Below are 15,004 nucleotides of genomic sequence, written 5' to 3' on the forward strand. Positions count from 1 at the left end.
GCCAGTGTCTGCTGACCACCCACCACGTGCCAGGCTTGGCCCCGGGCTTGGGCGGTGAGCTGGCCATTGGAGCAATGGGCACACACCCCGAGCAGCCCCGCACCAACCGCACTGCACAGAGGGCGGGAGGCCCGGACAGGAGCGAGTGGCGTGCTGGGGGCCAGTGCAGAGCACCCCAGCTTGCCTGAGCCGGGTGGGGACCCGTCCCCACAGACGTCAGAGGGAGGGGACGTGTGTGTCTCCACAGACGTCAGAGGAGGGGGACGTGTGTGTCCCCACAGACGTCAGAGGAGGGGGACGTGTGTGTCCCCGCAGACGTCAGAGGAGGGGGACGTGTGTGTCCCCGCAGACGTCAGAGGAGGGGGACGTGTGTGTCCCCGCAGACGTCAGAGGAGGGGGACGTGTGTGTCCCCGCAGACGTCAGAGGAGGGGGACGTGTGTGTCCCCGCAGACGTCAGAGGAGGGGGACGTGTGTGTCCCCGCAGACGTCAGAGGAGGGGGACGTGTGTGTCCCCGCAGACGTCAGAGGACGGGGACGTGTGTGTCCCCGCAGACGTCAGAGGAGGGGGACGTGTGTGTGCAGGGGAGGCGGGGGTGTGCTGTGGGGGACAGGGCTGGGCGGAGGTGGCCCCACGATCCCCCGGAGAACTTGGACTTCACGCTGAGGGCTGCAGGTGCCTTGGAAGGCGCTTAAGCAGAAGAATGACGTGACCACGTGTACTGAATAGGACTTTTCACGGCAAACGGCAGAAATGGCCCCCAGCCAACGTATGATAAAAAAAAGAGAGTTCTGGAAAGGTGTGAGGGAGCTCCCAGATGGAAGGAAAGGTGGGTCAAGCGGGCCCAGGGGGCGTGGGACAAGCCGGCAGCCTCTCCCTGAGGCACTGACATGCATGGGCACCTCCTGGCCTCGCCCCCGCTGTTCCCATACTCCAGATTCCAATTCCCAGGAGAACAAAATCCGGCGTAGCCACCCAGCGACCACAGGAACAAGCCACTGGACACAACGTGGGTGAATCTCAGGGACATTCCGGGGCAGTGAAAGAAGCCAGCCCGAAAGAGTGCACACCGCACGAGTCCATTTATAGAGGCAAAGTCAAGTGCGTGGCAGAAACCAGAACAGTGGCTGCCTCGGCCGGGGACTCGAGGGGTGTCCTGGAGCGACGGGGATGCGGGGGTGGTCACACAGCACTTGTCAAAACTCATCAAACTGTACGTTATAGATCTGTGCGTTTTGTTGTAGGCGACACCATTATATCATGATGAAAAATAAAAGGGAATAAAAGCTGTTCTTTTGCTGGCAACAAATAAACAAAAGAATTAATCAGTCAAGCAATTAATCAAGCAGTCCCTCCAGGGAGAGACAGTTGGCCTGGGTAGCTCACACACTCCCATGTTCCTTGGCCAGAGGATAACGGGGGCGGTGTAGGGGGGACCCTGCTGGGCAGTTCCCGCAGGCCTCTTCAACAAAGGAAGGTTATTTCCGGAAGGCCGAGGAATGCTAAGACGGCTAGCATCAGCCTTGCGCTGGGGACACTGGTAGAGATCGTCCAGTTCTATGTGCTTCAGGTTTGAAACTATGTAACCAAATAGAAAAGAATGTTAGTTTCATTTGTTTAGTTACCAAGGAAGCCTGTCTGGGGCAAGAGCAGGGGAGTCAGACATGCCTGTGGGCTGGTAAATTGTGAAACTTAGCTACAGGGTCCTTTTAGTGATTAGATTGGGCTGAACCTTGGGTTGTCGTCTAACCTCTTGCCCCCTGTGGACGCGTGACTCAAGCCGCAGAGTCTGCGCTTTTCTTATTCTGGACCCCTGAGCACCTCGGGGAGGGGCCGGGGCCAGGATGGAAAGTGGCTGGACATTGGCGGTTGTGCTCATGCGGATTCTTCTCTGAAGGTGCTGCCTCAGAGAAAAGAAGTACGGTCTCCTTGAATCAACAACTCTGACCTATCCAAAAAAAAAAAAAAAAATCAGAAACAAGTGCTGATCACATGGTACATCAGCTGTTGAACCCTCTCCATGTGCTTCTCGACATGTGTGCTCACACCCCTGCCTCTCTTCAGGGCATTTAAACCACAGCTGCCACCGGAGCCCCTGGTGGAAGCAGTGGGCCTTCTGCCTTTCTCTTCTCTGCCCTGGAGACCCGGGAGGCCTGCACCTACCTCTCCCCGCCAGCCCATGGGGACTCTCGTGGCCAAACTTCTCCTGCCCACCCTCAGCAGCCTGGCGTTCCTCCCCACGGTGAGCATTGCTGCCAAAAGGCAGTTCCACATGGAGGCCATGGTCTACCTCTTCACCATGTTCTTCGTGGCGGTAAGTCCGGGGGCCTGGGGATAGGACCCACCCAGGGCCCCCTCCCAGAGACGGAGGACAGGGGCTGTCTTTCCACCACTTTGCTGTATTGGGTGATGATGGGGAGGTGAAAGAAAGAGCCCAGAGACCAGGAGAGAGGGCTGGGGGCCCCCCTTCACCTTCCTGGACCTCAGTTTCCCCAACTGTGGCAGGAAGTCACTCTGGGATTGGTGTGAGTGAGACCAAGCCCACAGTGGGCCAGGGACAAGCCCCTCCAAGGTCCTCCTTTTCTTGCCAACCACCCAAGGCTTCTCCTGGCTCCAGCTCCCCCTCTTCACCCCTGCCCCCCCCGACTCTCCCTGGTACTCCAGGCCCAGGAGGGGGCTAGCAGGGCTCGGGGAACGTGTAGGGCCAGGGGAATCTGGTTCCAGGATTCTGCAGCTGGCCTCAGTTCAGGAGGGCCTGCTCACGTCGGCTTGTCTCTCCTTCTTGGGGCCTACGTCTCTCTCTGAGTCCTTCTTTCTCTTTCTATTTATATGTCTGGCTGTCTGTCTCTCTCTCTCTCTCTCTGTCCCCCTCCCCCATCTCCCTGTGGGTCTCTTTCCCTCTGTGTTTCTCATATTGGCTCGCTCTGTGTCTGGTTCCCTCTTGATTTCTGGAGCCATATCCCCACGGAATGTACTCTCTTTCTAAATTTCTTGGTGTCCCTCCCTAGCTTTGTTCCCCTCATGTGTCTCTCTGGCCCTATCTATCCATCCCTCTAGCTTCTGTCTGTCTGTCTGTCTACCTACTTATCTATGTACTATCTCTCTATCAGTCATCTATACATGTATCTAATCAATCACCTCTCTACCTGCCTGATCAACCATCCATCCATCCATCCACCCATCCATCCATCATCTCTCTACACCTTAGTGCCTTCCTGCCTCCCTGTCTGTGAGCCTCTGAGGCTCCTTCCACCCACCCTCGCCGCTGGACCCCCAGAGGGGCCCCACTCTCTTTTCCTCCATCATCTTCCCTCAGACCCAGCCTTGATTTAAACCCAACTCCCTGATGAAGCATGCTCGGGGGAGGTGAGGGTTCCCGGACTCCGTGTGGCAGTGCCAGCCGTGAGAGAGACGACGGCGTGGCCCCCCCACCCCGGGCAGCCCCCCTCCCCAGGCAGCAGGGCCTCCCGGCTCATTCAAGGAATCTTGTCGAAAGCCATTTCATTTGCTCCTCGCGGGACCCCAGCTTGGGTGAGGGCCAGGAGGTCTGCCCGGCAGATGAGAAACCAGAGCCAGGCAGACAGGGGGCTTCTCTGTGGGTACAAGGGCCCAGGACCGGGGAGAGGAGCCGGCGTCTTGTCCTCCAGGCCCATGTTGGACCCCGCCCCCGAAACCACAGTCACCGCCAGGCCACCCCTCCCCACCGGGGCTGAGCTGACCCCACAGCTGCCTCCGCGGCTGGCCTCAGAGGCCCACCCAGCCCTGCCCCGCCCAGCCAGAGTGGCAGGGACAGCTGCGTCCGGTGACAAGTGTCCCCGGCCTAAAGACACACTCAGGCCCCTTCTCCCAGAGCCCCCAGAGGCACCATCGCCACTTCTGCCTCCTGCGTGGAGTCTTCTGTGTTCCCACCGGGACCGTCCTGTGACAGCTGCTGGACCCGTGCTGCGTGTTGGGTCACGTGGCGTCCCCTGGCCCACCCCACGGAACAGGGGCTCTCGTCCCCGTTTGACAGGAGCCCTCCACCCCAGCCCTAGGGGCAATCAGCCGCTTGTCGGCGCTCACGGCCGGGACCTGCCAGGCGGCCAGCCACCTGCCACCCGCGCCCCCGACCAGCGCCGTGCAGAGCCAGGCCCGCTCGGTCGGAAGAGGGAGGGAGGTCTCGCAGGCACAGAGGCCGAGGGCCCCCTGCTGCTTCGCCCTGCTCCTCGGCAGATGGTTCCCCCCTGAGTCTCACCTGCCCCACCTCTCCAGCAGGGGTGAACCGAGGGCCTGGACGGAAAGGCCCTTCCTGGGCCAGCTCTCCTTCAAACCGCTCCAAAGCCTCCCTGACACTGCGTTCACAGGCAAACACTTGGCCTATGGTGAGCCGGCTCTAGGCTGGGACGAGGCGGTTGACAGGGCACAGACAGCGTCCAGAATCTCAGTGATTAAGCCTTTAATCGTACATCGTGATCTGTGCTACATAAGAGAGACAATGGGTACAGAGACAGCAGGGCTCAGCTGGGGGTGGGGGACAAGTAGTTCTGGAAGGAGCAGGAGGGCAGGAGAAGAGAATCCATGTCGCTCATAGGGCCTGGCTCTGCCTGCCAGAGCCATGGGAAACAAGTGTTCTTCTCCCTCCTCTCTCCTGGAGATGTGAGCACCTTGATCACGCCCCACCTGAAGCTTCTCTTTGCTGAGCTAAACAGTCCTATCCACCGCCTGATTCCTTTCCTCCAACCTGTTCTTTGCCAGTGGCACTTCAAAGGGTGCAGCATCCAAAGCTCAACACAGCTCTCTAGGGGGGTCTGACCAGACAGAGAGGAGCAGTACCATCCCCTCCCCTGTTCTGGACACTACATGTCTGTTAATGCCTCCTAGGTGCACCTTAGCTTTAGTTCACGTGAAGTTGCAGCCAGCGGACGCTCTAAAATCGACCTCAACTTGCTCGACTCACCAGATGACCCAGGGCTCTCACCCCTCCCCCACCCGTAGCATCCCTGGCACTTCCAGTTGTGGGCTGCTCTCCTGCACGCCTCTCCATCCAGCTGAGCTGGGCTGACCAAGAGTCGACTGTGCTGGTCTCCAAGCTTGTTTATGCCCTTGAGCTTGTCAAAATAATTACATCATGTCATTAAATATTCCTTAAAATGATGAAATGTGTAAGCGAAAGGAGACGGTTGTCCAGAAATAAGTTGACAGCTTTGAAAATACGGACATTTTGCTTTAAAATTGCTATTAAATTAGGTATCTGGCAGACAACTGTAGGAGTGTGGGGGAGGACGGGGGGCAAAGAGGACGCTGCGTTCAGCACCTGCCCGGGGGCGGGGGGCGGGAGTGTCTCTGCGATCTGCCCTCACTTAAGAGAAACAAACTGAGGGCTGCAGGCGGGTGGTTCTCAAAGCGGGCTCCCTTCTGGCGGCATCCCGAGATCAGCCTGAGATCCTCTTAAAGAAGCAAATCTCTGACCCCCAGCCCCGACCTGCTGAGGGGGCAACCCACGGGGCAGGCTCAGCACCTGAGTCTTCGCAAGCCCCCCAGGGCTTCAGATGCCCGGTGGTCAGAGGGGTAAATTGTGGGAGAGAAGGCCCCACTGGCCTGTGCAGGGCAGACCGGTACCCAAGGAAAAAGGCTCCGGCCTCAGCAGACCTGGATGTTGAGGGAATGTGTAGATCACATGGGAGGGTCCCCACCTCGGCAGGCTTCGTCCGCAAGACCCTATGGGGGAGCAGTCCGCTGCGCCCCCATGTTTCAGATGGGGAAAAGAGCCATGGGGCCATTCAGTGACTTGTCCGAGGTCCCAGCTCACGGGGCCATGGCTCGGGGCCCAGGCCTGGCCCTGGGGCTCCAGAGCTCTCCTCTCCCTGCTGACCGACCGTCTGTGGGTTTCCCGGCAGCTCTACCACGCCTGCAATGGGCCCGGCCTGTCGGTTCTCTGTTTCCTGCGCCACGACATCCTGGAGTACTTCAGCGTCTACGGGACGGCCCTGAGCATGTGGGTGTCACTGATGGGTGAGTGGCAGCCCCCGGCAGGCCAGCCCTGCACACGGGACCTGGGTCCCCCGCCGCCCACCATGCACTCAGCCAGCCGAGCCCGCTGACTGCCTCCCCGCCCCCTCTCATCTCTGAGAACCCCCTTCCTTACCCTGAGGTTCAGAGTGGGGCTCAGTCTGTGAAAAAGTAGGCGCAGCACTTAAGTGCCTTGATTCCCATTTTCCATAACCTTTTAAAATTGCACATTTAGTAGAGGCTTGTTTTGACAGACTGAGCGGAGGCGTACAGAGGAAAAAAGGAAGCGCTCTGCCCCCACCCTCCCCACCCCGGAGAACCGCTGCTCACATTCAGAGTTTACGCCCCCAACACTGTTCCTGAGACTCACACACAATTTTTAGCTCAGGTTTTTATGAAGATGCGATCATTCAAAACCACATGGTTCCGCGACTGTTTTTCACTTACTGTGGACTCGTGGCGATGGCAGGACACACGGTCCCCATTAGACGGGGGGACTCGCTGCTACGGGCGCAGGCCTGTGCAGGACCCAGATCTTTCTCGTATCCTAGCTGCGGTCTTTGCGTCTTCGTCCTAGGGGTCCCATGGGGGAGATTCGTTCCCGGACACCCGCACGTTGATCTCCGTGTTAGAGCAGCTTCCTGCCAGCCTAACCCAGGCTGCTCCGTCCACGGGAAGGCAGCAGCCTGCTTGTCCTTTAAAACCAGCTGCAATTCAGACCTTGGGGGGGCCCAGGCTGGGCCACGGGGTGTCCCTGGCTGAGGGGACACCACACCCGGACCCCGAAGGGAGGGCCCCTGGGGGAGCAGCGGCCAGGAGGGGCACGGGAGGCCCCTCACCTCACCCCGCTCTCTCCCTGGCAGCACTGGCCGACTTCGATGAGCCCAAGCGGTCGACTTTAGTGATGTTTGGCGTCCTGACCATCGCTGTGCGGATCTACCATGACCGCTGGGGCTACGGGGTGTACTCGGGCCCCATCGGCACAGCTGTCCTCATCATCGCGGCCAAGTGGGTGCGTACTGTGCGAGCCCGACGGTCAGGGGCACCCTCCCCTGACGGTGACTCCTCCCCCTCAGGGTCTCCATCTACCTCCTGCCACGTGGGTCGGCAGGCTGGACACAGGACCTCAGCTAACACACAGAAAATGACCGTCGGGTGCCCCAGCCATGCAAACCCGGTTTGTTTTACGTCTGTACTCACTAGCTCTGGACCTGACCCAAGTCACTTAACCTCTCTGCCTCAGTTTCCATATCTGTAAAGTGGGTGTTACAATCCAGTACCTACCTCATAGGGTTGCTTCTCAGATTAATTGAGATAATGCACCTTAAGGACTGGCACAGAACCTGGCTCCTAATGTGCTGAACTATTTATTATTGTCATTATTATTACTGCTGTTATTATTATTGAAGAGAATGGCTGGTTTAGAGATGCAATATCAATTGGAAGTGGCCTGGGTTAATCTGGGAAGACTTCCTGGAGGGGCTGAGGCTTGAGCTTGGTTCAGATGAAGAGGGAGGTTGTGGTGTGAGGTCGACCGGAAGATGGAACTGCTCGTGAGCATGGAAGCAGCCTGGGCCAGACTGATGGCCCTTCGCTGGGCACCCAGGGGCCTGGCGCCACGAGGCCTTCTACACATGGTTCCCCAGGCCTCCCCGCACCCTCTGTCATAACAAGGCCCTCCTGGCTGCAATGACTGAAGCCCACTCAGACTAGCCCAAGTGAAAGAGGGATGCTCGGGCAGGGTGCACCCAGGGGTACTTCCTGGGCCCCCAGGGCAGGGAAGGAACTGAGCCTTGCGGGGAACAGAACAAAGCCCTGGGAAGCAGGAGGGCGGTTCTCAGGGGAAAGAGGTCGGGCTGGGCAGCTGGTGCAGGTGCAGACTGGGGAGGGAAAATAAAGTTCTGGGGGTGAGCTTTCCAAACTCGCCCCGCTCCTCTCTCCACCCAGAGAGCGGAGGATTTAGCTTGCCAGTTGGTTGGTGAAGAAACCAAGGCTCATAGGTCAGCAATTTAACAAGAAGTCACGGCAGGACAAGCGTGAGGCCAGGTCCTGACTCCGAGCAGAAGGGAAGGAGCCTCTTTCTCACCACATCTTGGGGAAGCCAAGCTGGCCCCGCGCTGACCCAGGAGGCCCCTCGGAGAGGGGAGAGGGGCGGAAGTGTGCTGGGGTCTGACTTGTCTGGACCAGGAAGGGCCACGTTAATTAACATTCTGGAATGCGTAAACACAGAGCGCTCTCCGAGCTGATAATTCGCTCCCTCCCTGGCAGGAAGTGGGATAAAGGCTCTGTGTTGTGCCCTGGAAGGCTGCTCCTCCTGCAGACCTTGGCCGGCTCTGAATCTGGGCTGGATTCTAATTAGCCAGAAGAGCGGTCACTCGCCAGTGTCCCCACGAAGCACCACGGGAACCGAGAGGGCTTCCTGGCTCCCTGCATCTGGGGCTCAAATTGTGTTTTCTAGACCATTAAATGTGGAGTTTATTTTGGCTTTTCAAGGGCAGTTGTTTCCTGGAATGAGGGTTGATTTTTCTCCCGGAGGCTTGTCCCTTCTTGAGCAACTCTCAGCGACAGGAAGTGGAGAGAGATGGGTGATGGGGCTGCGGAGCGGGACCCGGCGCCACCTGGGGCAGGATTGGCTGGAGGAGAGCTTCCGGGCCTCAGCCGGCTGCCCCCAGAGTCACACTCCCTTAGCTGCACCCACACACCACCCGCGACATTGCAGGTCCTGATTCCTCATCAGCAATGGAAAATTTCAGAAAACTGAAAAATCGGGCATCGTTTCAGAATTCATTTGGTGACAAAACCTGCCCCCACCCAGCATGAAGCTACTCATGGTCTCTGTGTGATCCGCTGGTGGGGGTGGGGGGTGCAATTATGGGGAGCAGCCCTACCCGCCGGGGGCATCCACCGTCCACAATGTGTGCAACCGTTTACCTTGCTGAAATCCAAAACATCCTGTGCGCTGAAACGCCCTGGCCCCAGAGGTTCGGGTTTTCAGGATGTGGACCCGCATTTACTTCATCTTTTTAGTGTACGTGAACCCACGTATTTAAACGCCTACTTGAGCCTCACTCTAGACATCAGCGTCTGAGGAATGGCAGGTTTCACATGCTGGTCGGGTGTGTCTAAGAAATGCTACTATGAGTCTGTCGACTCTGAAAGTGAGTGGAGGTCTCGCAAGGTTGGCCACACGCATCTCCTACCCGCCATGGCCACGCTGGCGGGCAGGTCCCACACCGCCAGTACCCCTTGGCTGTAGATAACCACGTGTCTGGTCCCCTCGGGTTCTCCTCTGGCTGGAAAGGGTGGCCTTCTTTCACCCCAAGAGGCCGACGGGGCAGGGGGTCCTTGTGGGGTCAAAATGCCCAGGGCATCCACAGCCCGATCACCCAGGCGGGGTCTCCCTTGGGTCCTGCAGCCGTTGGGCCAGATGCGTCCGGGCCTCTCCCGAAGCCCCATCTCCCACCTGAGGATGCCCAGGGTGCAAGTGCCCAAGGCTGCAAACTGAGAGCGTTCCTCTGGCCCCTCTCCCCGCAGCTGCAGCAGATGAAGGAGACGAGGCGCCTGTATCCTGACAAGAGCGTGTACACCCAGCAGATAGGCCCCGGCCTCTGCTTTGGGGCGCTGGCCCTCATGCTGCGCTTCTTCTTTGAGGTACCTGGCGGGGGACTGGGAAGCAGCCCACCCACAAGGGCCCCGGTCAGCAGGTCAGCACCGGCCTGCTTGGCTGGGTGCTGAGCGGGGCCGCGCGCCTCCTGGGGTCTCCAGCAGCGTCCCACTACAGTGCTTCCCTCCAATCATGGTCTGGTCCTTCCCTGGCACCCCTGGCATCGCGGGGTTGTGTGGGGGGGGCAGTACAGAGGGCTTGCACCTGATGAGGTGCACAGCCCGGAAGGGGCCTGGGGCAGGAGGCACACCTGGAGCAGGGAGGGAGAGGGGAGAGGGGAGAAGGGATGTGCTGGGGGAGGGGGGAGGGGAGCCCCAGCCGCCTCATCAAAGGCCCAGTGAATTGGCACAGACCTTCAGTGATCTAGGGGTTTGGTGGAGGGAAAGACCACCATGGGCTGGCCAGTGAGGGGAGGCTTCTCGGAGGAGGGGACTTGGCCAGACTCCCGAGGACAAGCCAGGGGGTCGGGGAGGAGCCCCTGTTCCTGGCAGGTGCCATGTCACGCCAGGCCCGCAGCCGAGGCACAGGGCCGAGGACCCAGGGCGGCGGGGCAGGGGCTGTTGGAGGGAAGATGGGCTTCAGGGTGGGCGGTGAGGCCGCAGACGGGTCCTCCTGCTCCCCTGCAGGACTGGGATTACACCTACGTCCACAGCTTCTACCACTGTGCCCTGGCCATGGCCTTCGTCCTGCTGCTGCCCAAGGTCAACAAGAAGGCTGGAAGCGCGGGGCCCCCCGCCAAGCTGGACTGCTCCACCCTTTGCTGTGCTTGTATCTAACTGTGCAGCCCCCGGCCCCAAGCCCCTGCCCTGCCCCATCCCAGGCCTGGCGAGAGTCCTCCGTCCTTCCCGACCTGGAGAAACGTCCCTCCTCAGATCCTGAGAGGTCTCCAGGGCTGTGGGAAGCACCCCACTGACTGCTTCTTGAGAATCCACTTATTAGGTTTCTACTGGGTACTAAGCACCATGCTGGAAAGAAAAGAACTTTCTCCCTTCTCCTAGGCCAAGGTCCTGACGAGTGGGTATGTCTGCAGAACCCTGGAGCCAGCGTCTGTCCCCCACCCGCTTCCCTCTTCGCCCGGTCCCAGCCACAAAGGGGCTCTGCCGCCACCCCAGTCCCGTGTGCTCCCCACGCCATCTGTTTTCCCTTGGAAACAGGTATTCCCACTCCTGACCTCTGCCCTCAGGCTCAGCGCGCCAGGGCCAGCGGGGCCACTCTGTCCCCGCCCCAGGCCTGCCTGCCCCTTGGCGTCCCTCCAGCCGGGTCCCTGAATCAAGCCGTTTCCATGTACTGAATGCCCAAGCTCTTCACACTCGTCATTTCATCTAATTCTCAAAACAAGTCAGGGATGATGGCATATTCGGGGCCCAGAGCTGGACCCCAGCCCACTGTCCCCGGTCTGACACCACTCCAGCCACTTTGCTCTGGAGCTACCCAAGCAAGAGGTGGGAGCACCCTCAGGGCCTTTGAGCTCCAGCCCAGCGTGGGAATGTGGGCCTGGTTGCCAGGACCTTGAGCGGAGGCCAGCGGGCCCGCCGGGCTGGCCTCACGGGGCAGGGCTCGCCTTCCGCCGAGGGCAGAGGTCAGCCTGCTCCCATCCAGGGCCTGTCTGCACCGGCCCGGGGGTGCGGGGGGAGCGGGGGGAGCGGGCCTCCCAGACATCACCTCACAGACACTGGCCTCCTGCTTGCCGAATGATCCGGGCACATCTGTCAGGCAGGAAGTTACCTACACCTGTCTGGGGCCTCTTTGTGTTGCCAGATGGTGCAGTTACCCACATCTGCACCCACCACGTGGGACGGCCCCAGATTTGTCCTAAAGTCACCTCCTCCACACCTCGGGGGCCGGGAGGGAGCTGGCTCCAGCACCAAGGGCTGGGGACAAGGCGGACCCCCGACCAGGGCGCCGTCTGTCGGCCTCCCTGAGTGCCCAGCGGTCCCACGTCTTAGGGCCCTGGACACCGGCAGCCTCGCCCCGGCTCAGCCCCTTTCTGTCCCCACAGCCTGTTAACGACAGAACAGCCCACCAGCACTCAGGGTCCTCACCAAGCCATGGGAGGGGGCAGGGCGGGAGCTGAGACTTCACAGCTTCAGGGCCATCACCCAGACCTGTCCCCACGGGAGGGCACGGGGCGCGGAGGGGCCTCTGCACCAAGCAGCTCTGTGCCTGGCGAAGGGGGTGCAGGTGCTGCCTCGATTGGCTTCTGGTCTTCTTGTTGGGGTGTGAGCACACACGTGCGCACACAGACGCACATGTACACGCCACGCACACGTACACATGAAGACACCGGGGCCCTGTACCAGGGACTTCCCCTCTGGTCCCGTCTCCTGTACCCACAAGAGGAGACTCCTGTCTCAGCACCAGGTGGTGAGGCAAGGGGCAGACTCTGGGGCCACGGTGGGATGGCGGGAGCCAGGGGGCATCACTCCAGAAACGGCATCTGCGAGGTGGCTGGTCTACTCCCACCACCTCCCTCCCCAACCCCCCCTCCACCCACCACCTCCCTCTTGCCCCCTCCCATCCCCCCCAGCGAGTACCACCCCCCTCCAGCTCTGCGGCAGCACATGGAAAGTTGGAGGCCGCAGATACTCCCGAGTAGGGAGAGGCCAGGGGCCCGCCAAGCCGTCAGGGCTGCACTGACAGGCTGCTCACTGAGGCCGCGCTGATTTATGCGGCTGTCTGGGAGCCTGGCCAAGTCTGTAAGTCACGGACAATTAGGAGGCGCACTCCAGCCCTCAGCCCTGTCTGCCTTTCGGGCTCCAGGCCCGACTGCGCCCCTCCTGAGCAGGGTTGGCCCCCACAGAGACCCCTTGGAGGGTCCAGGTACAGGTCCTGAGCCCACTTTGCAGATGAGGACACTGAAGGCCAGGGATGTTGGCAGCTGGCCTTCATCCCTTGGGCACTGACCACTGAGTTGGTGGCCATGCCCAGGGTCTTGCCAGTCATCCCAGAGGCATCTTCCTCTGGCTCAAAGGCCCACTTGGCATCCTGGGGGCTCTACCCAAGGGCCAGGAGGGGAGTGCCCAGGAAAGGGGACGGAAAGGGAGGCGGCCACCCCGAACGGTCACCCCGACACCGCAAGACCAACAAGGACCAAGGGTCATGGTCTTCAGACTCAAACACCTCCGAATCCCAGTGTCATCGAGCCCTGGGGTCTTCATATCCCTGGAATCTGAGACTCAGGCACCTGGTGCCGGGAAGCACCTCTGAGGCCATCCTGGGCCATCTTGGGCTCCAGACAGGACTGCCCTTCCCACCGAGCCCCGATGGGGGAAGGACGAGGGGTCCCTGAGTCCTGAGATTTCTGAGGCTGAGCGCCTGAAAACGTAGCCCTAGACGTTGCTGGAAGCCCAGAGCAGTGCTGCACAACAGAGCTTGCTTTAACAGAGGAGAGGCTAACCCGCCCTGTGCGGCGGTCGTCTGACACACACGCTGGTGAGCACTTGAAATGTGGCTGGCGGAGCTGAGTCTTTAAATGTCAGTTGAGTTTAATTAACTGAAGTGTAAATAGCCACATGTGTAGGGTTGTGGATGAAATACAGGATGCCTGGTTATATTTGAATTTCAGATAAACAATAGACAATTATTTTGCCTCGGGATGTACTTAAGGAGACATGCTAAAAAATGACTCACTATTCCTCAGAAATTCAAACGTAACCCAGCGTCCGGTATTTTATGGGGCATCTAGCCCCTGTGGCTAGCTGCTGGGGCTCGCCATGGGGCAGCACATCTACAGAACACAAAAGGATGGGCAGCTCCCTGGACATGTGGGTCTGGGCATCCCGGGTTAAACCAAGCGACACAGGCAGAGGGGCTGCAGCGCCCAGTTGAGGCTGTGGCCTCGGCGTGGTTGGTGGGGGACGGCGGGGGGCAGGGGGCGCGCTGGAGCCCCGCAATAGCCTCCCTGGGCCTGGGCCTGGCTTCCAGACCCTGCAGGGAGAGAAGCAGAAGCAGCTGATGCCCTGGCCCGAGCACACACGAGCCCCAGGCCCAGGCACACGCCCCCTCCTGGCGCCCACACACTCCGAGCCCCGAGGGGGAGGGGGGCCCACACCTCCAGCGGCCCCAGTGGAGAAGTATTATAAACATTTACAACAAGTAGACAAAACAGTCTATTGTAGCGACCCCTCCGCCTCCCCTAGGAGCTGGGGTGAGGTTGGCATGGCGGGGGGGGGGGGGGGGGGGGAGCGCTTGGACCCCCGCCAGGACGTCCTCTGTTTGCATAAGCAGAGGTGTTTTCGTCTGAGGGCAGTCTGAGTGCTGTGGCCTTTGTCATGTCTGCTACTGAAATTTCCTGTCTCTGTTATTCTCTTCCCCAGTAAGACCATCTGAAACCCAAAACTTTTATTGCCCCTTTAAAAAAGGCTTTACAGCTCCCCATCTGCCTCATCCTGGTCTGCTCTCCGAGCTGCTGCGATTGTAGTTAGCAAGGCACGCTGGGTGCTGGGCACCGTGGCAGGAAATCGTCCTGGTCTCCGCCGCAGGGTCTTGGCAGGAGGAGCTGCAGGGAGGAGGGCCAGGTATGTGGGCAAGCCCGATTCTGCAGAGTCAGCTGGAAGCCCCCTGGGGTGTAAAACTCGGCTTGCTGCTTAGCTGGTTAGCAGTGACCCAGGGCACGTGCCACCTGGGGACCTGGCTGCTGTCCCGGCCACCTCCCCGAGGCTCTGTGCCCTGGGGCCTGGCTCTTCCCATCTCTGCACCCGGATTCCCCACCTTTGACTGGGAGCGGCAACCTCTCCCCGCCAGGCACTCAGGCCCGTTAGGGTGAGTTAAGGAAAGATCCTGGGGAAGTGGAAAAGGCAGGAACTTGAGGCAAGAGGCGGGGCTGGGAGGAGTGGGGTGGTCAGGGCCCGGGCTTTAGTTTTCCCGCTACGGCCCTAGGCAAGTTTGCCGCGTTCTCCTAGTCCTCCATGCCTCAGTTTGTCTGTTTGTAGTAGAGCCCACTTCACATGGGTTTTCCCAAGATTAAATGAGATAATTGAATACAGAGCACTAGCAGAGTATTTTTTTTTTAAAGATTTAATTTTATTTTTGGTTGCGTTGCGTCTTCGTTGCCTAGAGAAAGCCTGTGCTGCGCACGGGCTTTCTCTAGTTGCCGCGAGCAAGGGCTACTCTTCGTTGCGGTGCATGGGCTTCTTGCGGTGCCTTCTCTTGTTGAGGAGCACAGGCTCTAGGCACGCAGACTCAGTAGTTGTGGCTCGCGGACTTAGTTGCTCAGCAGCATGTGGGATCTTCCCGGACCAGGGCTCGAACCCGTGTACCCTGCATTGGCAGGCGGATTATTATCCACTGCACCACCAGGGAAGTCCCTAGCAGAGTATTTTTTAAATGGCATTTTTTTAATGGCATCATTGTT

The 15,004-nt window shown here is 59.7% G+C and overlaps 1 protein-coding gene across 4 annotated transcripts; it reads left to right on the forward strand.

Moving 5' to 3' along the window:
- The first annotated feature begins 609 nt into the window (after positions 1 to 609).
- Positions 610 to 14,635, forward strand: MYMK (myomaker, myoblast fusion factor). Of its 4 annotated transcripts, none has more exons than XM_082402507.1 (6): positions 610 to 1,569; positions 2,064 to 2,313; positions 5,876 to 5,990; positions 6,851 to 6,999; positions 9,522 to 9,638; positions 10,278 to 14,635. In XM_082402507.1, exons 1-6 carry the CDS (start codon positions 1,559 to 1,561, stop codon positions 10,425 to 10,427), a joined length of 792 nt encoding a protein of 263 aa, XP_082258633.1. In that variant the 5' UTR covers positions 610 to 1,558; the 3' UTR covers positions 10,428 to 14,635. The 4 variants fall into 4 exon arrangements, with proteins under 4 accessions (XP_082258633.1, XP_082258632.1, XP_082258631.1 ...); XM_082402506.1 differs by having other exon boundaries at positions 610 to 1,539; XM_082402505.1 differs by having other exon boundaries at positions 610 to 828; positions 937 to 2,313.
- The last annotated feature ends 369 nt before the right edge of the window (positions 14,636 to 15,004 follow it).

The sequence above is a fragment of the Balaenoptera borealis genome (assembly GCF_965194805.1).
Source record: "Balaenoptera borealis genome assembly, chromosome: 8".
NCBI lineage: Eukaryota > Metazoa > Chordata > Mammalia > Artiodactyla > Balaenopteridae > Balaenoptera > Balaenoptera borealis.